General features: G+C 42.2%; 1 protein-coding gene across 1 annotated transcript in view; it reads right to left on the bottom strand.

The window, feature by feature from the left end:
* Positions 1-23,626, bottom strand: part of TENM1 (teneurin transmembrane protein 1) — a 238,034-nt gene that overhangs the window by 41,971 nt on the left and 172,437 nt on the right. Inside the window, exons 18-22 of the mRNA XM_015817351.1 lie at positions 23,088-23,355; positions 12,529-12,672; positions 4,434-4,683; positions 3,350-3,370; positions 127-359 (exon numbers count right to left, since the gene is read on the bottom strand). Coding sequence (XP_015672837.1) covers positions 127-359; positions 3,350-3,370; positions 4,434-4,683; positions 12,529-12,672; positions 23,088-23,355 — 916 coding nt within the window. The remainder of the gene's footprint in view (positions 1-126; positions 360-3,349; positions 3,371-4,433; positions 4,684-12,528; positions 12,673-23,087; positions 23,356-23,626) is intronic.

Here is a 23,626-nt window from a genome sequence, read left to right as displayed (position 1 = left end):
GGCCATAAAACTCCTAAAACATCCTTGCAGTGACATGAACACAAGGGAACAGATGCAGTTCAATAACCACCACGATTACCATATTGTATATTTTTTGACACTGCAGTCATCCGAGTGAATTCCTACCTCGTGGGCTGTGAAGAGCTGCTTCGGACGCCCGTCCTCCATCACCACAGTGACTTTGATCAAACGGCAGGCACTGATCCCCAGTACCTGCCACCACCTCATAATTTTTGGCCAAATCCTTGGTTTCACTGAGAGATTTCACCTTGTAGACCCTCCTGGTGTTTGTATCTGACAAATAAAGGGATTCCGAGGCTGGATCCATGGCAAGATAATATTTGTGTGCTGGACTAGTGCTGAAGAACAGAAAAGGAGAAAGGCAGGATAAAAATAAGCGACAATGAAGCAATCTTCATCTGTTCTCCAATCTGTCTCAAATTGCTACGTTATTCTGATTTCTTTTAAGAAGTGATCATTTTTAGGCAAGTGGCATAGTTCAAGATAAAATGCATATCCCATATAAAAGCCATTATCTGCCCCATGCAAAACATTCACAATGCACATGGAAAAACCTGGGTAACAATCTATTTTTCCTGCAAATCATCACCCCTATATAATATTAGGGAGTGAAAATTCGGGAATCCTTGAAATAACTAGATAAAGTTACTAGCGCTTCATTGCCCTTAGGCTAAAAGAAGTTTGTTATTGTTGTTTGGTAAAATCAGAAATATGGGCTGGGATCAGAAGAAGCCTAGTTCCATGGAAAGTAATGTAACAGCAAGAGAAGGAAAAATGCTTTCGGCCGTGCAATATTTCATTATTCTAACTTTATAATAAAGGTAGTTTTAGTGACTTCTGATCTTGGTTTCTTGCCTGGACTACCTCGAAGATCTGATAGTGATTTAATTAATGAAACTTCATTGCATTCTCAAAATGTATGTGGTCATGTAACACTTATGATCTGGACTTGGCCTGTAATAAAGTGTTCATTGGTATATCGACATCACCAGAAAGGATAATACCTGATCTGGTGTAACCTCCCCATCACAAGACCCATCACAAGCACTTCACTGATGACTGACACCTGACCCATCACAAGAACCTCACTTGGTTCACCCACACCTGAAGCCCTTATAAACAGAAGAACATGGACACTGACATCCTCTAAACTCCGTTGAAGATGTTGCCTAGCCTGGTAACACAATGTTTGGAAACCAACCCACAAGCTCGGAGAACGCACCTTCACCCTCATCCTATACCCAAGCTATAGATATTCGCCACTATTGCGAGGATAATACCCTTTTATATTACACTAGCGAGACCACATTTGCAGCACTGCATACAGTTCTGTTCACCATGATACAACAAAGATGCTAAGACCTTAGAAAAAGTACAGAGAAGAGAAACAAAGATGATAAGGGGCTGGGAGGCTAAACCGTATGATGAATGGTTAAGGGAGCTAGGTATGTCCAGTCCAGCAAAGAGAAAGATTAGGGATGACATGATAGCTGTCTTTCAGTACCTGAGGTGCTATCACATTTATTCTTCAAAGCACCTGAGGGCAGAGCAAGAAGTAATGGATGAAAGCTTGTTAAAGAGAGATCTAACCTAGGACTAAGGAAAAATTTTCTGACAGCGAGAACAATTAATCAATGGAACAGCTTTTCTCCCAGAGTTCTGGCTACTCCATCGCTGGAGGTTTTCAAAAACAGACTAGGCAACCATTTGACCAGGATGGTCAAGAGCCATGCTGGCGCAGTGGTTAGAATGCAGTAGTGCAGGCTAATTCTGCTGACTGCCACCAGTTCGATTCTCATTGGCTCAAGATTGACTCAGCCTTCCATCCTTCCGAGGTCGGTAAAATGAGGACCCAGATTGTTAGGGGCAAAATGCTGATTCTGTAAACTGCTTAGAGAGGGCTGTAAAGCCCTGTGAAGCGGTATATAAATGTAAGTGTTATTGCTATTGCTATGGTATAAGGCAGTGATGGCGAACCTTTTAGAGATTGAGTGCCCAAACTGCAACCCCAAACCTCGTCGAGTGCCGGGTGGGTGTGGCCCATTGGGTGGGCGTGGCTGCGGTGGTAATGGCAGACTGGGTGGGACTAAAAAGTTCAATCAATCAATTCCAACTTTGCAAGATCTTTTTTTCCCCGCGAGAAGTTGAAATTGACTGACTGAACCTTTTTTTTTTTTTTTTTGCACATGGTGGCAGAGGCCTAAAGCAAAAAGGTTTTATAAAACCCAAAATGGGTTGGGTTTTTTTTGAACAATGAATTGCTCCACTTATTTTCACATCCATTTTCTATGCATCAGACAAAGTTCCCTTTTCGTCCCCCACTGGGAACCCCCCCGACTTTGTCAATAAGTATTCATTCTTTTTTTAAAAAAAAAATCAGTGCCATGAGGCAACAGATGCTAAAGCTTCTGAGTCAAACTCTGAAGAAAAATTATGCAGGAAAATAGCCAGGCAGAGAAAGTGTTTTGCTTCTTCTCTTGGTAATGGGAAGACCCAATTATAATCTTCTGTTCAGAAATTGCCTTTCACACATTTATCTAAGGATTTATTCAACTGTATCAGCCCCTGGAGCTAGAATTGGGGAAAAGTTTTCAATTTTGCTTCCCCCCCCCACACTTATTTATTTTAACTGTCAAGTTCTCATTATTCTACTTATGAAGAATTGTGAACTTTCTTTAGCAAAGTCTTACAAGTAAGGGAACCATTTCTAGTGGCCAAATTCATTAGGCAGAAGTGTTCTCCAGCATGGGAAGGACCATATTGTATGTATTAGACTGGAGAAGGTGGGGACCAAGCTTCCATGTCATTAACAAGCCAAACAAACCAGATTTTTTTCCCATTTTTTTTAAGAGTACAGCTATTCACTCTTTCCCTCAAATGGATGAATTTGTCTTTTTCTCCAAATTTAAATGCTGTGACTTTCCATTGCTTTCTATCCAGTTTGTTTACTTCTTATTAAAAAAAATATATCAAAATGATTACCGGCTTTACAGAATAACCATGTGGAAAATCACCTTGATGATTTTTATAAGGACCATGCCTATACACCGAGGTGCTTGGAATGCTATTACCTTCCCACCAAAGTGGTGCCTATTTATCTACTCGCATTTGTGTGCTTTCAAACTGTGAAGGTTGGCAGGAGCTAGAGCAAGGAACGGGAGCTCACCCCGTCCCACAGTGTTTGAGTCTTGAACTCAGGCTGCCAGCTTTCTGACCAGCTTAGCGTTTTTAACCGCTGAGCCACTGCCATTAACTAGACAGCAACATATAATGTGGGCATTCCTCCAAGTATCTCCAATTCCTAGTTGTAAGATCACAATTTTCATACCTGTGTCTGGTGTCTCTGTTTCTTGAATGGAGATTCACGCAGAGGCAAAAGAAAAAAAAAAGAGAGAAAGAAAAATGCAATAACATAAATGTATTAACAGGAAGGATGATAAATATTTATTTAGTCAAGTAACCTATTAGCCATCATTGCATCCTACTGAATCTACATAATAAATATAACTTTGTAATAAAATCTATTTTTTTTAAAAAAAGTTCCTAAAGAAACAGTAGGGTGAGCATTTAAGCACAAGAGCTAGTTTATTTCTGTGTATTGTGATTCACATTTACTGTATCTTGCTGAATACATGTACAAAAAGCGACATTATAATAACGAATGATTATTATGTTATTAGTAATTAAATCGGCAATAGAAGAATGGGATCACAGAGAATGAGATGGCTGGATGGAGTCACTGAAGCAGGAGGCGTGAGCTTAAATGGACTCCAGAAGATGGTAGAGGACAGGAAGACCTGGAGGAATGTTGTCCATGGGGTCGCGATGGGCCGGACACGACTTTGCAACTAACAACAAGTAATTAATCAGTGGAACAATTAACCAGTGGAAGAGTTTGCCCCCGGAAGTTGTTGGGATTCCATCGCTGGAGATTTTTAAGAAGAGATTGGACAGCCATTTTATCTGGAATGATATAGGGTCTCCTGCTTGTGCAGGGGTTGGACTAGAAGACCTGCAAGGTCCCTTCCAATTCTGTCATTCTGTAATTCCCGTTTCATTTATGTCACAGAACTAGTTCCTCTGTGTCCTTCCTCATTCTAATCTAACACTTTGAAGTCAATAGCTCTTGCTAGAAGTAAATACAGGAAAGTGGCAGACTTCTCCATCTTTTTTAAAAAAAAACTCCCCTCTCTTAAGCAGGAGTTCCTTCCAACTCTGTTATATTCTGTTAATAACCGAGCCAGCTAAATATATAAGCTGCCAAAGATGCCAAGTGTTTTGACATGTTTATTTTCTTAATGTAAGGTGTTTTGTTTTGTTTTTACTTTGGCAAAGAGGAAAGATGATACGACAGATACCTTATAGACCCTCTTGCTGAGTATTTTAATACGTCAGTCCTGTGATGTTTTTACCTTAGTTCCAGGATGCTAATAGAGTTTCCGGAAGGAAGAAGCCTTCGAACAAAATTGAAATCGCCAATGTATATGCTCCCGTCGGTGCCGGATGCGAGGGCGACAGGCGCAAAGAGTTTACTGCTGTGAGAAGGACCGTTGCAATTGGTGCAGGAGACACTCCTCTGGTGCCCGTTGCCCATGACTGTAGAGATGACGGCTGGCTGTTGTGAGATGAATATGTTCTCTCCATTGCCTTTATGGACAATCCCTGTGATTTACAAAACAAACACAGGTACACATGTGGACCCACCGTCACGATAGCCCCACTCTTTCTGCAGTATATACAGGTGGTCCTCAACTTACAACCACCACTGAGTCCAACATTTCTGTTGCTAAGCGAGATGGTTGTTAAAGCGACTCCAGTTGCCCCATTTCACAACCTTTCTTGACAGGCTTGTTAAGCGAATCCCTGCAGTTGTTGAGTCAGTAACACGGCTGTTAGGCGAATCCGACTTCCCCGTTGACATTGCTTGTTAGAGGGTCGCCAAAGGGGGATCATGTGACCCCCGGGATGCTGCAACCGTCCTAAATACCAGTCAGTTGCCAAGCCTCTGAATTCTGATCATGTGACCACAGAGAAGATCCAATGGTTGTAAGTGTGAAAAACGGTCATAAGCCACTTTTTTCAGTGCCGTTTAATTTTGAACGGTCACTGAATGACCTCTTTTAAGTTGAGGACTACCTGTATTAATAGTTTTTTTTAAAAAAAGCATAACTAAAGCAAGGGATATGAAAGACGGCCATTTGCATCAGAGCTCAAATTGGGGAGGGCTGACAAAAGTTGTTGTTTTGGCCTATATTTTGGGCCAATGAACAAGAAGAGCTCAGAAAGAGCTTTATGAGCATTCTTTTAAACACGAGTAAACCTCACGGTTGTGTATCTATCTGAGCAGCCAGGCTATCAGACGAATTTGTGTGGTCACAAATCAGTTTTTAAGAGGCCACAAAACTCATTGCGGTTTTATAACACAATTAAATAGTATCGCCTTGCTTATTTGCATGCTTATTCATTGGACTCGCGGCCCCACTTCCATCCTGTGACTTTTGGCAGTTTATAGAAAATAAAACACCCGTGCTATTACAATAAATGTAATTACAACAATAAAACACCCGGGTTTGCTTAAGCAATATATAGCTCTTCCTTAACTATTTTTAAAAAAAGCCCTCCAGGAAGGGCTCCATTTTAATTAGCTTCCAGAAAGTTCAAGGAATTTAGAAGGATGTGGCCGTGAAGAAATGAGCAGCGACTGTTAGTAAAACATGAACTTAACCTGGAAAAACAGGAAAGCAGGAGAAATAAACTTCCGATTGCCCTGTCTTGACTCTGATTGGCATAAGAGAAATGTTGCCAGGCTTTCAGGATTGTGTTATCACAGCTAATATCAATAGAATAGAGTTCTAGTGCAGCGGTTCTCAACCTGTGGGTCGCGACCCCTTTGGGGGTCGAACGACCCTTTCACAGGGGTCGCTTAAGACCATCGGAAAACACGTATTTCCGATGGTCTTAGGAACCGAGACACCGCTCCTCTATCCGTCTCCACACGGCTTCGAGCTGGGGGCCGTCGCAGCGCCAGATTCGTTTCCGTCGAGCATCTCCTAAGGGAGGCCGCGCTGCTTCGTGGCCCTTTCCACGGAGGAGGCTGAACTAAGCTTTGCCGGTGCTGTCGCCCTCTTGGCTCTCTCTCTCTCTCTCCCTCTCCCCGCCTGGGCGCTTCACCAACCAGGCTGGGCGGAGTCGGCGGAGCGGCCTTCCTGCCCCCCCTCCCTGGCCAGCTGGAGCCAGGCAGACCGGCGACCTTCGGAAGTGAGGCGAGGATAGGCGAGGTGCGCTGAGCCCTGGGCGTGGCGGGTGAGTGGGTGGCGTCGGTGCGCGCTTGGAGAGCCCTTAGGGTTGGGGGTCACCACAACATGAGGAACTGTATTAAAGGGTCGCGGCATTAGGAAGATTGAGAATCACTGTTCTAGTGTCTCATTTGGTGTCTATTACAAGCAGACCTAGTGGTGAAGACGCTCGCCTATAAAATATAGTATTTCTTCAGTTCCTGTGTTCTCTCTCTCTTGATCTGACCTATCTCAAAGGAGCCCAGAGACTTGTCCCTCTACAGTGTCATTTGAAGAGGAGGTGGAGGCTATCACCCTTCCCCATGGACTGAATCCATGAAGGTAATGTCTGAACAGGGTAAATTTCCAAATATATTGGATTATGCCCATCTAAGACTAGTTAGAAAAATCACCAGTTACTCTTTCTTCTTCTGCTTTTTAAATATCACTTAGCAAATAATCCTGAAAGTTGATAAAAAATTTTCTTTTCCCAAGGTATAAAGAATACCTATCTGGACTCTCCCTGTGCAGTTAATACAGTGGGGATATTGTGTGAAAAGAGCACTCGGGGCACCTGAAAGACTAATCAATCTTAAAAGAAAGGTGAGAACACATCGCTGTTCATAACAGAGGTAAATAGAGAGGTTTTCTGATTTTTTTTCTTCCAGAAAAGAACCGTAAGCTGCAGTATAAATTCAATATTCAGCCTGGAATGAAAGCTGACAGATGCGAATGAAAACCCCAACACCTCCAATACTGTATTTCTCTGTGAGATGAACAATTCTCTGATAGATTGTGCTCCCTTTTCACCAGTGAGTGAGAGAAGTGGATAACATTCTTTTTTTTTCTTTTTGAAAATACTGGATTTCTTGTTTTTATTGTTCAAAGACTTTATCTTCTAAGGTTGGAGTTCAGGATGGAAAGAATATTCCGGAAAATCCATTTTCTCACCATGAAAAATCTTCAGTATAACTAACTTTTCCAAGAGAGAAACATATTCTTATTTGTCATTGGTACTATTAATGGGCGGAAGAGGGAGGAGGAGGAGAAGGAGTAAGAGGAGGAGGAGGAGGAGGAGGATTGAGATTGTTGCGTATTAGGTGTGGTATGCTGGCTTGACAGCCGCGGATAGAAAGACACTACAGAGGGTGGTGAGCACAGCACAAAACATTGTGGGCTGCCCCCTGATACCACTAGACCAGGGGTAGGCAACCTTGGCTCTTTTATGACTCATGGACTTCAACTCCCAGAATTCCTGAGCCAGCATGAGGGAAAACTTTGGCCCCTTCATGACTTGTGGACTTCAACTCCCAGAATTCCTGAGCCAGCATGAGGGAAAACTTTGGCCCCTTCATGACTTGTGGACTTCAACTCCCAGAATTCCTGAGCCAGCACGGCTCAGCTTGGAAACTCTCCCTTTCCCCTCAGCATGGCTGACTCAGGAATTCTGGGAGTTGAAGTCCATGAGTCATAAAAGAGCCAAGGTTGCCTACCCCTGGTATAGGGTTTCCTGCCTGAGCAGGAGGTTGGACTAGATGATCTCCAAGGTCCCTTCTAACTTTATTACTACTACTACTACTACTACTACTACTACTACTACTACTACTATTATTATTATTATTATTATTATTATTATTATTATTATTATTATTATTATTATTATTATTACTGTGGCAGCTGCTGATTTGAAAAATACAGGCCCAAAATCCCAGTGAGAAGAAGTCCTCCATTTACTTCTAAACTTGTTAGAAGTTGTAGCTCTTCATGAGTGAAATAAAAAGTAAAGTTTCCCATTGAATGGCCCATATTAAAAAGCTTCTCCATCAAATAATGCCTGGAATCACAGGCTAAGTATGACTATGCTATCTACAGATAACACTTTCTTCCACTTTTCTTTTCATCGTTTCCCCCCTCTCTAATCCTATCCTCCCTGCCAAGCTCAAGAGGCCTGTATGACACGAAACTGCTTAGTCTTTAAAGAGCTCAAAAATTCTTCCCAAGAACGGTATATAAAAAAATCTTGACTTATATTGTTAGGATGTAGCTTTGCCTTCAGCTATTAGTGCATCCTTGCCCTTAAGAAGGATGGATGAACCATGCTTATTAGCTTTAGAGTTGTAAAGTGCCCTATTATTTCACCAGCAAGGTGCTTTATTTATTTATCCGAGCCATGCCCAGCTATTCTTTTCAACTACTGGTAACAGGGAGTAGCTTCAACTCCTTCAACAAGGAGTAGCTTCAACCCCCTTGAAACCCCAAGGGGTCTCCAGAGTAATACACCCATGGGTTTTGCAGGCTGTCGACAAGGGATGCATTCTATGTTCTACAGGCTTCTCACAATCATAGCTTTTCACTAAGACAGTCACCCCAGGCGGTTCCTTGTAAAAGAAGACACTGTAGGAACACTGATGAATTAGGATTATGAATGTCTCATGGGCACCTCCGAAAGTCTTGAAAAGACTACCTAGAAGTTCTGAAAACAGGGATACTTTCAAACTCCCAAGTTCTTTCTTAAGCACGTCAAGAGTTTGACTGCAGGAAACCTAAAACGCCAGCTGCTGTTTTGTAGCCTATCAATACATCGTCATCATTTGTCTTCATCGTATCTGGAAGTTACACGCCGGTTGGCACTTAATGTCAGACGTGAAGAACTAAACGCGGAAATAAAGTTTTCAACTTATGGATGAGTAACAAGGGAGGAGGTGTATATGCCTCTTGAAGTTTCTTCTAAATATATAAGAGGCTAGGTGCTTGGGTTAGAGTCCAGGGGTAGTCAACCTTGGCTCTTTTATGACTCGTGGACTTCAACTCCCAGAATTCCTGAGCCAGCACCTGGGTTAGACGGAGATCGCTTCCCTGACACTAAAATATCCACAGAAATGACTGGAACAGTTGGCTCTCCCCTATGGTAACATGAATATAAGCATTTCCATCGTTGTCTCAGCTGTAACAGCATATAATTAGGAGTCCCAAGAGCTGGCTTGGCTTGAAATATGTACTTAGGGGACAAAGATTTTGCTGACAAATGCCAATAAAACGGGGAAACTGGCGTTTGACACCAAAGAGGAATGAAACAAGCATTTTGCTTGAAAAATGCAAAAGCACTTTGCAGTATTTTCGAGACAGTTGGTTTCGACCTTCCCAAGTTGACATTTTTCAGGCGGGTTGTGTTAGACCTTTTATTATCTGCTTGTGAGTTGAGAATTATGAAAACAGTTATCTATCATAGCTAGAGGTAGTCAGAGGGGGCCAGGATAAATCCCTCTGTCTTTTCACCGAACAGCTTTGCTGCTGGAGCCAGATTTCAGTGTATCTCTTATTTAATGAAAGAAAGATTTATATACATCAGCAAGTACTGCGGGCCCAATTGGCAAAAGAAAGCTGGCATTGGATGGAAACGTGCAGAAGAGGCCTTCATCCTGCAGTGGATAGATGATGGCTAAAATGATGATGATGAAGTTTCTTTAAGATTCAAAGCCTAAGGCTTTGAGTCCTCCAGTTGTTTTGGACAGATGTTCTAGTAACCTCTGCTTGATGGGGTGCAAACTAAGGGGACTCTGCAGAGAATACAAAAACATTGCTTTATTTATGGTAACGGGGTTTAGTTATATCATTTAATTCCTCTTACTCATCTTATCCTAAACTTAAACTTATGTCTAGTTTAACGAAGAGAAGGACGAGGGAGGACATGATAGCAGTGTTCCAATATCTCAGGGGCTGCCCCAAAGGAGAGGGAGTCAAGCTGTTCTCCAAAGCACCTGAAGGCAGGACAAGAAGCAATGGGGGAAACTAATCAAGGAGAGAAGCAACCTAGAACTAAGGAGAAACTTCCTGACAGTTAGAACAATTAACCAGTGGAACAACCTGTCTCTAGAAGTTGCGAATGCTCCAACACTGGAAGTTTTTAAAAAGAGACTGGACAGCCATTTGTCTGAAATGGTATAGGGCTTCTTGCCTGAGCAGGGGGTTGGACTAGATGACCTCTAAGGTCTCTTCCAACTTTATTATTATTATTATTGTTGTTGTTGTTGTTGTTGTTGTTGTTATTATTATTATTATTATTATTATTATTATTATTATTATTATTATTATTATTATTATTATTATTATTATTATTATTATTATTATTATTATTATTATTATTATTATATTATTCTGTGCTTAAGATCTTCCTTACTACCAGAAAGGGACAACTTGAGTTGCACTCCTAGCTGCTGATGGAATGGTCACTCTAAGGTGTAGTCAGGATGTAGTTAAAGGCATGCTTTCTAAACTATGCAGGTTTGTTTACTTTCACTCTTCGTGGTAGTTTGCATATATAATATAAAATATAAAAATAGTTGAGGAGGGATATTGCAGAAAGTAGTAGAATTGTCTTTCTGAACTAATTTAAGTATGACTCACTTTCGGGAACTAAAAATGATGGGTTCAATTATTTTGCCTCATTTTTTTTCTCAGGCTTACACTATTCTGTAAGTGCTCACAGCAATATTTCAATCTTGCTCAGCAAATATTTAATTCCTTCCAGAAATGTGACATTCCTGTTACAAAAGGTAAGAAAAAACAGAGAGAGAGAGAGAGGGAAAAAAATTGCAAGAGTTACCTAACTAAAACACACTTTCAGGATATTGATAGCTATGTCCAAGGAAAGGTGAGATGTCGAAAAAGGTGAAATATCTAGAAGGAAATCAGGATCTGTGAAGAACGACTGGAAGAGTCAAGTATGTTCACCTGAAGACCAAATGATCAAAATTTGGGGCTGCCACAAAGAAGAGGGGGGGGGGTCAACTTATTTTGCAAAGCACCTGAAGGCAGGACAAGAAGCAATAGATGGAAACTAATTAAGGAGAGAAGCAACCTAGAACAGTGGTGGCGAACCTATGGCACACATGCCAGAGGCGGCACTCAGAGCCCTATCTGTTGGCACGCATACCACTGCCGCCAGCAGCAGGTCCATCAGGCCACCACCGCCGTCCGGAGCGGGAGCCTCACCAACCATTGTCGATTGGTGGACTGGAAGAAAAGGGAGGGGGAAGCATTTTACATATGTGCATGCATGCACGGGGTGCGAGCACGCACACGCTGCAAATGGGGCGGGACTAGCCTGCGTGATATTCACTAGCCCTGCCCCGTTCTTGCATGGTACGGCGCCTTGTATCTGCACCCTGCGGCACGGCGGCAGCCATTTTTGCGCCTTGCAACACGGTGGCCCATTTTTGCACCCCGGGTTTTTGCGTGGCAGAGGCGGCACTCAGAGGTGCCTCCCTGCCCCCCCTGAAGGCACCACAATGTTGATGCGGCCCTGGCACTTTGCGATAAATAAGTGGGTTTTGGGTTGCGGTTTGGGCACTCGGGTCTCTAAAAGGTTCGCCATCACTGGCCTAGAAATAAGGAGAAATTTCCTGACAGTGAGAACAAATAATCAGTGATACGGCTTTGCCTCCAGAAGTTGTGGGTGCTCCACAATTTGTAAGAAGAGATTGGACAACCATTTGTCTGAAATGGCACAGGGTCTTCTGCTTGAGCAGGGGGTTGGACTAGAAAACCTCCAAGGTCCCTTCCAACTCTCTGTTATTCTGACAAAATGAAAACAGTGTCTTCAAATATCGTAATTCCATAATAATTCCAATTTGACTTGCTGTTTCATGGAACCCAGAGATAGAAGTTATAAGAAACCTGTTTCAACTAATTTTTGAAAGAGTTTTTTTTTTCATCAATAAGGTTTGTTTCCTACTGCAGCAAATTCCTTGGGGACGTCCTGCGTGCTCCTTCCTGAAAATGCTGAAGCAAAAACTATACAGACATTCATCAAGGGGCAGATTCTGTAAATGGAAAACTTGGCTGGAGTAAAAGGCTTTTCCCAACACTATAATGCTAGGGCTCTCAAGATGAGATTAAATATCAAGATTTCAAAATATGCAGATGTACCTGTTTTCTATCGATTTTCACAGCTCATTTTCTATCGATTTTCACAGCTCATTGAAACCAGAGTGTAACATCAATCATAATTTAGCACAATCTATTTATAAACATTCCTAATTTCTATCTGGAGGGGGAATCCACTTCCCATGTGTGGCACAGATGTTAAAGCTTTAGAGCAGGACCAGAGAGAACCAGTTTCAAATTTGGGTAGTCAGTTTCTGTCAGACCAACTTAGCTCACAGTATAAGCTGCCCTGAGCTTCATAAAAGCTAACAAAACAAATTTTAAAAAGTATAAGTATTATACTCACCACTCTGTGTATTCAAAATATGGTGTTTGTCCAAGGACCAGCATCCTAGATTTGATGCATCCAACTCAAATCCTTGCAATGTTACAGTCCTTTTCTCCCATAGAATCAGATCAGCACAGCTCTCATATTCGTAACCCACCGAGACTATGGAGACATAAAATACAACAGATCATAGCTAATAGTTCATCAATTGCCTTGGGTAGGTCTAAGAGCAGTCAACTGGTAGTAGTAAAGTACCCCAGAAGAAAACCACCTTACAACATTAGTGTCTTTGTGTCTTTGATTTTGAATGTGGTAAAAAGATTCACCTTTCATCCATTCTTCTCGAGAAGGACCTGGTCTAGTAGCAATGGAGTCAGTGGTGGGATTCAGCCGGTTCGCACCACTTTGGCAGAACTGGTAGCTAATTTTTTTGTTGCCCAGGCCCAGAACGGACTTCTGGAAGCAGCATCCACGCAGAGAACCGGTTGTTCACATATCTGAATCCCACCACTGAATGGAGTAGAAGCCATCTTAGAAGGATGAGAAAGAGATCACATTTCACTAGTGTTGGCACTTCCAGGTTGAAAGGACTATAACCAGTGACATCACTGTTGCCTGGGGGATGCCCAGGTGGGGGCTCCTTTAATGTACCCAGCAGGAGCTGGAGCAAAGGACAGGAGCTCACCCTGCACCATGATAGCAGTTGGGTCTCAAACACAGGCTTGCTAACCTCCAACCCAGCAGCCCTAACCATGCGTGCCACTGCATTCTTATACGAGAAAGAGCTGCCAAGTTATTTAGGAATGTTAACTTCTGTGCCCTGTTGCTGCTAATCATGACACAAAGTCATGGTCTAGGAAGCCCTTTAAACTTTGATTCCCCACCACTATTCCTCTGCCCAAATAAGCACTGAAGACTTTGATTACAACCATGAAAACATGAAGGCCCCAGAACTGTGGAGAGCTCTATCCATTCTTCTTGAAGGATTATGGACTATCATGCTCTTCTGTTTTTCTTCAAAGTCAGTGTATACTATGCAATCTAGGCAAATGTTATATAGGTGGTCCCCAGCTTGGGATCACATTTGAGACCAGAATTTCCATGGCTAAGTATAGCATTTGTTAAGTGAGTGGTGCCTGATTTTATGACTTATTTTGCCAGGTTGTTAAGCAAACCATTGCAAATTAGGTGACTCACGTGGTCAGTAAGCAAATCTGGCTTCTCCCATTGACCTTTCCTTGTCAGGAGCCAGTGGGGAAGATTGCAGAAGGTGAACCCATGGCCCTGGTATGTTGCAACTGTCAAAAATACATGTACCTGAATTTTGTTCACGTGACCATGGGGATGCTTTGATGGTGATAATTTTTTGCACTCCATCACTGGAGATTTTTAAGAAGAGGCTAGACAGTCACTGGTCTGAGATGGTATAGGTTCTCCTGCTTGAGCAGGGGGCTGGACTAGAAGACCTCCAAGGTTCTACTCTACTCTACTCTACTCTACTCTACTCTACTCTATTCTGTATTTCTATTCTATTCTATTCTATTCTATTCTATTCTATTCTATTCTATTCTATTCTATTCTATTCTAAATAGTCAACTTCCTCCCATGCTGGGATTCCAAGGATATTGGCTGGTACCTCAGGGACACTGGATGTTCTCTGGGGAACTATCCATGACCCTAATGGCCTGCTGAGACAATTGGGTTAACTGTACATATGTTCCATCAAGACTATTCATATCAACAATAAATATGATGAACGATTGTAAGTCACATTTTTAATACTGTTGTAACTCTGAACCATTGCTCAACGAATGGTTGTAAGTTGGGGACTATCTGTATTTTTGTTTTTAAACTTACCAAACCTGGATCAGCAAGTATGTTCTAATTACAAACAAATAAAAAAAGGAAAACTATAATGTATAAGCCTAAATAAGGAATCTGCATTGCTGCTTAGTCTGAGTATTTGGTTGGTGATTACTTTCTTTTTAAAGAAATGAAAAAACAAACAAACACGAGCTAGGTAATCAGGTATTCAATCTATTCTATGACATTCTTATTAAGGGGGCTGAGATTAAACCTTGCAATTTAAAGATAACTCGGAGTAACTCTTTCAAACCTTAAAAGTCAACAGGGACAAGAGAAGCTATAAAACATGTCATAGTAACAACAGCAACAAGGAGGAAATAGCTTTTGCACTGCCAATTTTTCCTCTATTTCATTATCGTGACAAATACAGCCAATTCTTTGCCGCTGGAGCTGATTCCCTGATTCTCTGGGACGACCACCGGACTATCTGCTGAAAGCACAGAGGCTCAAGAGTATACGGGAAGGGGGGGAAAAAATCCCCCATCTAAAAGATATAATTGCTCTCTGCTGCTGGAGGGAAAAGCTCCGGTTGTAAATAAATAAAAAAAATGTTTCTTTGGGAGGCAGAGGTAGCAAATTTAAAAGGAAGAACTGTGCCGCACAGCGAGGCATTACAATAATGGAACAACCTTGGGTTTATGAAGAGAAATGAATACTTTCTGACTTGCCATGGCTCTCGGGGGGGGGGGGACTTAATCCAGAAGTCATTCTTCCGGATCATTTGGAAATCCTAAAGCAGTGATGGCGAACCTTTTAGAGACCGAGTGCCCAAACTGCAACCCAAAACCCACTTATGCATCGTCGGGTGCCGGGTGGGTGTGGCCCATTGACTGGATGTGGCCCATCACCGCCCTGAGTCCCGTAAGGGAGATAGGGCAGTATATAAATTCAATAAATAATAATAATAATAATAATAATAATAATAATAATAATAATAATAATAATAATAATAATAATAATAATAATAATAATAGGCTGGGTGTGGCCCATTGGGTGGGTGTGGCCCATTGGGTGGGCGTGGCTGTGATGGTAATGGCAGACTGGGTGGGACTAAAAAGTTCAATCAATCAATTCCAACTTTGCAAGATCTTTTTTTCCCCCATGAGAAGTTGAAATTGACTGATTGATTGAACCTTTTTTTTTTTGCACACGGCAGCGGAGGCCTAAAGCGAAAAGGTTTTATAAAACCCAGCTGAAGGCCTAGGACTGGGGCAACGGTACGCGTGCCCACAGAGAGGGCTCTGAGTGCCGCCTCTGGCACCCGTGCCATAGGTTCACCACCACTGTCCTAAAGGTTGAACTTTGGACATTTTATACTCAAACAGATGGCCTACGATGGGATTCCACGCCCACCTTCTGCTGAACAGAGAAGTTGTTTCAGTGGTATCCAGCAATCCTCTTAAGAGGGTAAATGATGCTATGAGGCTTCTTCCCTTGTTTTAGCCACCAATTTGTATCAGCTCTGAAATTGTCACAGCGGGGGCAAGGACTTTCACAGCATTGCTCCGGACAAAGGCAGAAAAGGATGCACGGATGAAAACTTCCATGCTCATCCAGAGGTTTCAGGATGCTGCCCAGTTGTTGCTTCTGGATTATAGGTGATTATAAGGGCAGGCTAAAAGAACAAATGGCCAGGTCATTCCCCAAGTCCATCGTACTTGGGGAAGGAGAGTTTCATGGTCACCAAAACTGCACAAAGTCACAAAGTAGGAGAAAATGAAAAAGCTAAGGCAGCTTGGGACTTTGGAATCTGAACAAATAAGCACCTGCCACATAAAAACCAGACTTAACAATTGTTGATAGGAAAGACAAAAAGTCTGCACAGTGGATGGTGCGGGCTTGGAAAAAGTAGGATAGAAGAGAAAGAACTGGAGAACAATCACAAAATACAAATACCTGCAATCAGAAGTAGAACATTATGTGGCAACCTAGACCAACAGTAATAGGTGCCTTGGGTGAAATCCCAGAACATCTGGAGCCCCACTTGAACACCCAACAGCATTGACAAAATCCCCATCAATCAATTGCAAAAGACAGCTTTATTGGGAACAGCCTACAACTTGCTACGATACCTTCAATACCATCAAACAACACCTGCCTATCCCAAGTCCTTGGGAAGGACTTGATGGGTGGACCAAAATGCTAAAATCCAGTCTAAGCATCTGGCTGACATTATGATCATAATGATTACATTTAACATGCATATAAATTAAACTTAAATTAAACCGATATGCCACCTGATTTCCAAGGAATCGGGGATGGATCACAACAATCAAACACAACCATAATTTAATTTATTTCATTTCTACAGCTGCCCACCTCAGCCCAGTGACAGTTTAAACAATTGAAAACAGTAGAGAAATAAATACATACAGCACCTGAGAAAATTATCATAATAATTGTATAGCCAAGAAATGGGGCCCTTAATACATTCAGGGCACCAGGTCTAGGCCCATAACCAGGTTTTTAAAACCTTATGAAAGGCCAGCAGGATTGGGACCACTCTAATCAAGGAAGGAAGGAAAGGAAGGAAGGAAGGAAGGAAGGAAGGAAGGAAGGATGCTCAAAAGGGCAGGGTCTACAGAAGAGAAGGCATGCCAACAACTGATTATTTAAATGAAGGAACTCAAAGCACATTAAGCCTTCAAGATCAAGTCGATTGGGTAGATAGTTTGGAACACAGCAGGTTCAATAGAATATATCTTTTTTTTTCTTTTAATGACTCTGTAATCCCTTGCACGGGGATGGAGTCGGGATGACTGAATGGACCTTGAATGTTTACTGGCTGGATGCCCTTCCTGATGCCTATGTGGAGTTCACAGCAGACAATTACTCATTGCGCCCAGAGAGAGAAATACTGTATCTCCTGCTACCTAGGATCAAACTTTCAGCCTCCTAAATGTAAAGCGGGAGCTCCATCACTATGTCACTCGATGCAAGCTATCTAACACATTGAGTGAAATGAGAAAGATTCATTTTGAGAGTTGGAGATAGGCTGTGTGAAGAACCGAAACTGGAACGTCTCATTTACAAAGTGCTTGGCGTGTTTATGATCCATAATCATTTCAGTTGTTGAGCTAGTAACACACTTGTTAAAGTGAATCAGGCTTCCCCACTGACTTTGCTTGTGAGAAGGTCGCAAAAGGTGTAACTTGTAACTTCAAACAGTCACTAAACAAATGACTGTAAGTCGAGGACCGTATTTACAACATTTTCAGTATTATTGTCTTCAAGAATATAGAAGCCTTTTCAGTCTCTTTCTCCCAATTTGGTATAGTTGATAGTGGCACAGCAGACATTTCCACAGAGTACACGCTCGAATTTGTTCAATTTCTAGTGTGATGCATGGATGGTTAACCTGGGACTTTCGCTCGAGATGTTAAAAAAATGAAAGTCGGCATCTAAGACAGGAGTCTGTGCTCTCACTCACGTCTCACGTCATGTGCAAAATATGTTTGCTTAGTTAATTGTATTTGCACTTTTACAACTGCCTTCAACTTGAATGTGGGGGTTATTGCACGCAAAAGAGACCTTGATCAATCTGAGAGGGCAATTGAAATAGGCTTTCCATTGGCTTGATGAATATTGCATAGCTGCTGGGAGTCCCAGTTTTTCAGGACAGTTCTTCCATCCTGCAGACTACCAAGTCGTACTCAGTTTAGTTATTAATTCGATTTATGTTTTTGCCTTTTCAGTCAAACCTCTCTTCCATCAACCGACCAGTTGCAACAAGTATAAGATTGAGTTTTATTGAAATGAGGAATAGCCAGCTGTTGGTCTTTGGTGCGTTTTCCTCCTTTGGTTAATTTGCAAAGAGAGGATTAGACATTTCATTTCTGTTCTAAGTTAACCACCTACCTATCTTCAACATAAAATGGTAATTAGCTCTTAGCTGTGAAATGTTTGGAAATAGACTTACTTGGCTGAATCACAGTAAAGTTTGACATACGGTCCTCTGATATTTTAGGCGAAGACAAGAATGGGAAAGATGCACAGCCTGCTTTCAGGCCCTGTGTAGCAGGAAGGAAGGAAGGAAGGAAGGAAGGAAGGAAGGAAGGAAGGAAGGAAGGAAGGAAGGAAGGAAGGAAGGAAGGAAGGAATCTAATGTCTCTCGTCTGTCTGTCTGTCTGTCTGTCTGTCTGTCTGTCTCTGCTCTGGTGTACATATAGAATCCAGGAAACTGTAATAGGATTTTCTTAAGCCTCTTTTATAATGAGATAATTAAGGTGGGGTTTCGATGAACTCTTTCTCCCAGATGTCTCTTCCCCTGGGCTGAATTGCTGTTTATGAGATAATCTGTCAACTCATTTGCCTCCAGCTTTCCCACCATCTCACACATCTGCACTACAAATCCGACTGTGCTGAGTCAAAACTTTCTTAATTCAATCAGGGCTCTAAATTGCAGCTGGCTAATTATAATTTATTCCCCTGGGATTAGGACACATTGGTGGGAAACTCCGGTTAAATGTCAACTGTCAGAAACCAGAAAAAGACTATAAGGAGGAACGGAAGTCAAAAGCTGCTTGAGAAATCTAGAAAGATGACACGTCAGTGTCTTTCCTGACCTTTTTAGATCTGGAATGTGGTGTGTGTATTTTGGCTGCTTCTCGCCCTGAGCTGGTAGTCCTCAATTTACAACCATTCATTTAGTGACTGTCCAAAATTACAAGGGCACTGAAAACAGTGGCTTTTGACCGTTTTTCACATGACCGTTCTGGCATCCCCATGGTCGCACGATTAAAATTTGGACACTTGACAACTGTGTCATATTTATGTCCCAGGGTCAGGTGATCTACCTTGTACAATCTTCTGACAAGCAAAGTCAGTGGGGAAGCCAGATTCACTTAACAACCAAGTTGCTAACTTAACAATTGCAGTGATTCCCCTTAACATCTGTGGCGAGAAAGGTTGTAAAATAGGGCAAAAATCACTTAACAATGATTTCATTTAGCAACAGAAGTCTTGGGCTCAATTGTGATTCAAAGTCAAGGACTACCTGTGGTTCAGCATACTTTCTGAGCTTTTGTTTTCAACTTTCCCTGAATTTCTGGACTGTTATGGTTTCAGATGCTGGAATGCTTCCTATCTCCTCCTGTGCTAATAGTGTCATAGATAGATAGATAGATGATAGATAGATAGATAGATAGATAGATAGATAGATAGATAGATGATAGATAGATAGATAGATAGATAGATAGAGCAATAGCAATAGCACTTAGACTTATATACCGCTTCATATTGCTTTACAGTCCTCTCTAAGCAGTTTACAGAGTCAGCCTCTTGCCTCCAACAATCTGGGTCCTCATTTTACCGACCTCGGAAAGATGGAAGGCTGAGTCAACCTTGAGTCGGTGAGAATCGAACTGCAGGCAGCCGGCAGTCAGCAGAAGTAGCCTGCAGTACCACATTCTAACCACTGTGCACCATGGCTCATTTAAGATCTACAAGTACTTTGCCCTCATCCAAGGAGCAGTTATAGAAACTCCTGGCTTTATTGCACCAAGGATCTTTAATGGGTGGTTATATAATCCATGCAAGACCTGGGGCTTTTCTTCTTGATTATTATAAAACAGTTGACTGTATTGTTTTAATGTTATATACATGATCCAATCAAGTAGGACCACTTAGCCGATTCTGGTTCTCCTAAAAAGCAAAATAAAGATCATGCTGGAAAAATATAATGAGGAAGTGAAATAAATATTCCAAATGTCGACAACCTTCTGCAGACAGGTCAATGAAACCAGCAGGACTCAAGAGATGTAAAGTGTTTATAGTGGTGTTGTGATTGTTGCATAAAACAACAGGATGTGATTACAGATAAACAAAGGAAAAAAGCGAAAGAAAAAATGCAGTAAAGCAGTGTTTCTCAACTTTGACCACTTTAAGCGGTGTGGACTTTAAGTCCCAGAATTCCCCAGCCAGCACACACACAGCCGGCTGGGAAATTCTGGGAGTTGAAGTTCACACGGCTTAAGGTAGCCAAACTTGAGAAACACTGGGGTAAAGAATTCTTGGTTTTGCTTTGCATCTTTTTCCTTCTCCGTTTGCAACAACTTGATAGTTGTGGTGGTTGATACAAAGAGCAAGCAAACACTTCCTTCCTCCTTGCTAGAGTACTGTTGTTGTTGTTAATTGCGAAGTCGTGTCCGACCCATCACGACCCCATGGACAACGTTCCTCCAGGCCTTCCTGTCCTCTACCATCTTCTGGAGTCCATTTAAGCTCACACCTACTGCTTCAGTGACTCCATCCAGCCACCTCATTCTCTGTCGTCCCCTTCTTCTTCTATTGCCCTCCATCTTTCCCAGCATTAGGCTCTTCTCCAGTGAGTCCTTCCTTCTTATTAGGTGGCCAAAGTACTTGAGTTTCAACTTCAGGATCTGGCCTTCTAAAGAGCAGTCGGGGTTGATCTCTTCTAGGACTGACCGGTTTGAACGCCTTGCAGTCCAGGGGACTCGCAGGAGTCTTCTCCAGCACCAGAGTTCAAAGGCCTCCATTCTTTGTCGCTCAGCCTTTCTTATGGTCCCCAAAATAATCCTGTCACATTTTTCATGGTCTCCTCCAGAGGGCAGCACATTGCTTGATTCTGATTTTCAAATACCTTTAAGGTATAGGTCAAAGGAAAGAAACAGGTAAATAAGACTGCAAGACACAGCATGGTGAGGGTGTGTGTATGTGTGTGTGTGTGTTCTCCAGACCTCGATAACTTTGACTGCCAGTTAGAAATGTTAATCTATGGAGCTGACATGTGGGGTTCAGCAGCTGGATACATATGATCAAATCTGCTCGGCATACGACACGCGGGGATGTTTGTCAGAAAGAGAAGAGATGGAAAAACTATGAGGAGCACGGAACTGAGAAATCTCCCTGCAAATCAAAGCAATCCAACTCGCTTCTAGTTAGACATGGGCCATCAGCTGTAAGAGAATTCTCTCTCTCTCTCTCTCTCTCTCTCTCTCTCTCTCTCTCTCTCTCTCTCTCTCTCTGTGTGTGTGTGTGTGTGTGTGTGTGTGTACTCATGCATTGGAATTACAAGTAGTCCTTCACTTACAATCATAGCTGAGCCCAAAATTTCTGTGGCTAAGAGAGACATTTGTTAAGTGAATTCTGTTCCATTTTACAACCTTTTCTTGCCACAGTTGTTTAAGGAAATCCCTGCCATTATTAAGTCAGTTAACATGGTTGTTAAGTGAATCTGGCTTCCCCATTGACTTTGCTTGGCAGAAGATGGCCAAAAGGTGAACAAGTGACACTGAGACACTGCAGCTGTCATAAACATGAGTCAGTTGGCAAGAGTCTGAATTTTGATCACATGACATGGTTGTACATCACTTTTTTCTATGCTGTTGTAGCTTTGAATGGTCACTAAATGAACTGCTGTTAAGTCAAGGACCACCTGTACATTAAATGCATTGTGTGTGGAACAGCCTGCTTTGGCATAGGCATCCCAGCCTCTATTTCCAGGATCAATGATGGAATATACCTATTTTGTTTTCTTTTAATGACCCTGCAATCCCTTGCACAGGGGTGGAGTCGGGATGACTGAACGGATCTTGTGTGTTTCCCGGCTGGATGCCCTTCCTGATGCCTATGTGGAGTTCACAGCAGACAATTACTCATTGCGCCCAGAGAGAGAAATATCTCCTGCTACCTAGGATCAAACTTTCAGCCTCCTAAATGTAAAGCGAGAGCTCCATCACTATGTCACTCGATGCAAGATATCTAACACATTGAGTGAAATCCGAAAGATTCATTTTGAGAGTTGGAGATAGCTGTGTGAAGATCCAAAATTGGAACATTTCATTTACAAAGTGCTTGGCGTGTTTATGATCCATAATAATTTCACAGGGTGGCCACGGCTGTGACGGATGAGAGGTGACGCCAACAAAAACCATGAGGATGAAATGGGAAGCTTTAATAAAATCAGTGGAAGGTGCATGTAATATTAAAATAAAATGCATAAACTATTAAAGCAGTGTTAATCAGTCTCCTGCTGCCCATACATGTCCAAAAGTTGGGCATGCTCTTCTTCTGAAGGGTGTCCCAAACAATCAAATTAAACATTTCTGAGCTCAAAACTTCCACAAGTGCTCTTTTATCTTTTTTCCCCAACTCAACGGATATTGGAAAAATTATGGAAAATGGCCTGGGAACTCTGCCTGTCTATTCCCTGATGTGAACCCCCCCCAAAAAAAAAATTGAACAGAATGTGAGAAACTTTGGAATTATGGAAGAACCCAGCCAAAGAAATGTAGAGTCTGAAAATGAAGTGCCACATCTGGCTGGGACTTAAGAAGAGAAACATCCTCTAATGCATCCCCATGGAAGAATCAGCTGGGCAGAAACTTATAAAATCCCTGATTTCTCTAATAAAGCCCCCTCCCCCATCATGTGACCCAGAGCAGAATCTATATAGGTTGCTTTGTGTTTCCTTGGTGCATCCCTTGTCAAACACACAAACACATGAAGGGGTTACTGCCAATATAGGGGAAAGGTATCCTTTCTAGACTTTCCCCATCTGAATTCAAAATACAGGTAGTTCTCAACTTACAAGCCTTTGTTCAGTGATTGTTCGGCATGGAACAAAATGACATATGGCCATTTTTCACACTTACGACCGTCGCAGCATCCCCACAGTCACTTAGCATCAAAGCAGAGCTAGCTCTTGCCCCTATAACACACCCACAATAGCACTGTTAAAGCAGTCATACCTATTGCCTCTGCCAAGCCGGATACCTTCTGTCCATAAATATCCGTCTTATTCCATGCAAAAGTATAGATGAGGTTGACGGCAGCCGGAAACCATTTCTGAGCCAGCCGCCCTTCAATTGTGACAGTGAGATGCACTTTTGTGATGCCAGGGGGGATCGTAGAATGCGTCAAGATGATGCGTAGCAAGGTTTTATATCCCGAGGTTCTGCTGCTCAGGTAACTCAGCTTCACAAAGCTGGAAGGAAAGGATATTTCCTCCTGGACCACCTGGAAAAAAAAAAGAGTTGTGCATGTTAACATCACAACAAATCTTGTCAGAATCTACCAGGTTGGGCTTCTCTGGTGACTGAGATAATGTTAATACGCAAGGAATTCACTGCTACAAACAGGGCTGTGTTCACAGATGGCTTTAAAGATAGCCTAGACCAGGGGTGGGGAACTTTGGCTCTTTTATGACTGGTGGACTTCAACTCCCAGAATTCCTGAGCCAGCATGGGGGAACTATGGCCCCCTCATGACTCGTGGACTTCAACTCCCA

This window comes from Protobothrops mucrosquamatus, unplaced genomic scaffold (assembly GCF_001527695.2).
Source record: "Protobothrops mucrosquamatus isolate PMUCROS unplaced genomic scaffold, P.Mucros_1.0 scaffold578, whole genome shotgun sequence".
Taxonomy (NCBI): domain Eukaryota; kingdom Metazoa; phylum Chordata; class Lepidosauria; order Squamata; family Viperidae; genus Protobothrops; species Protobothrops mucrosquamatus.
This window is presented reverse-complemented; position numbering and strand designations above follow the sequence as displayed.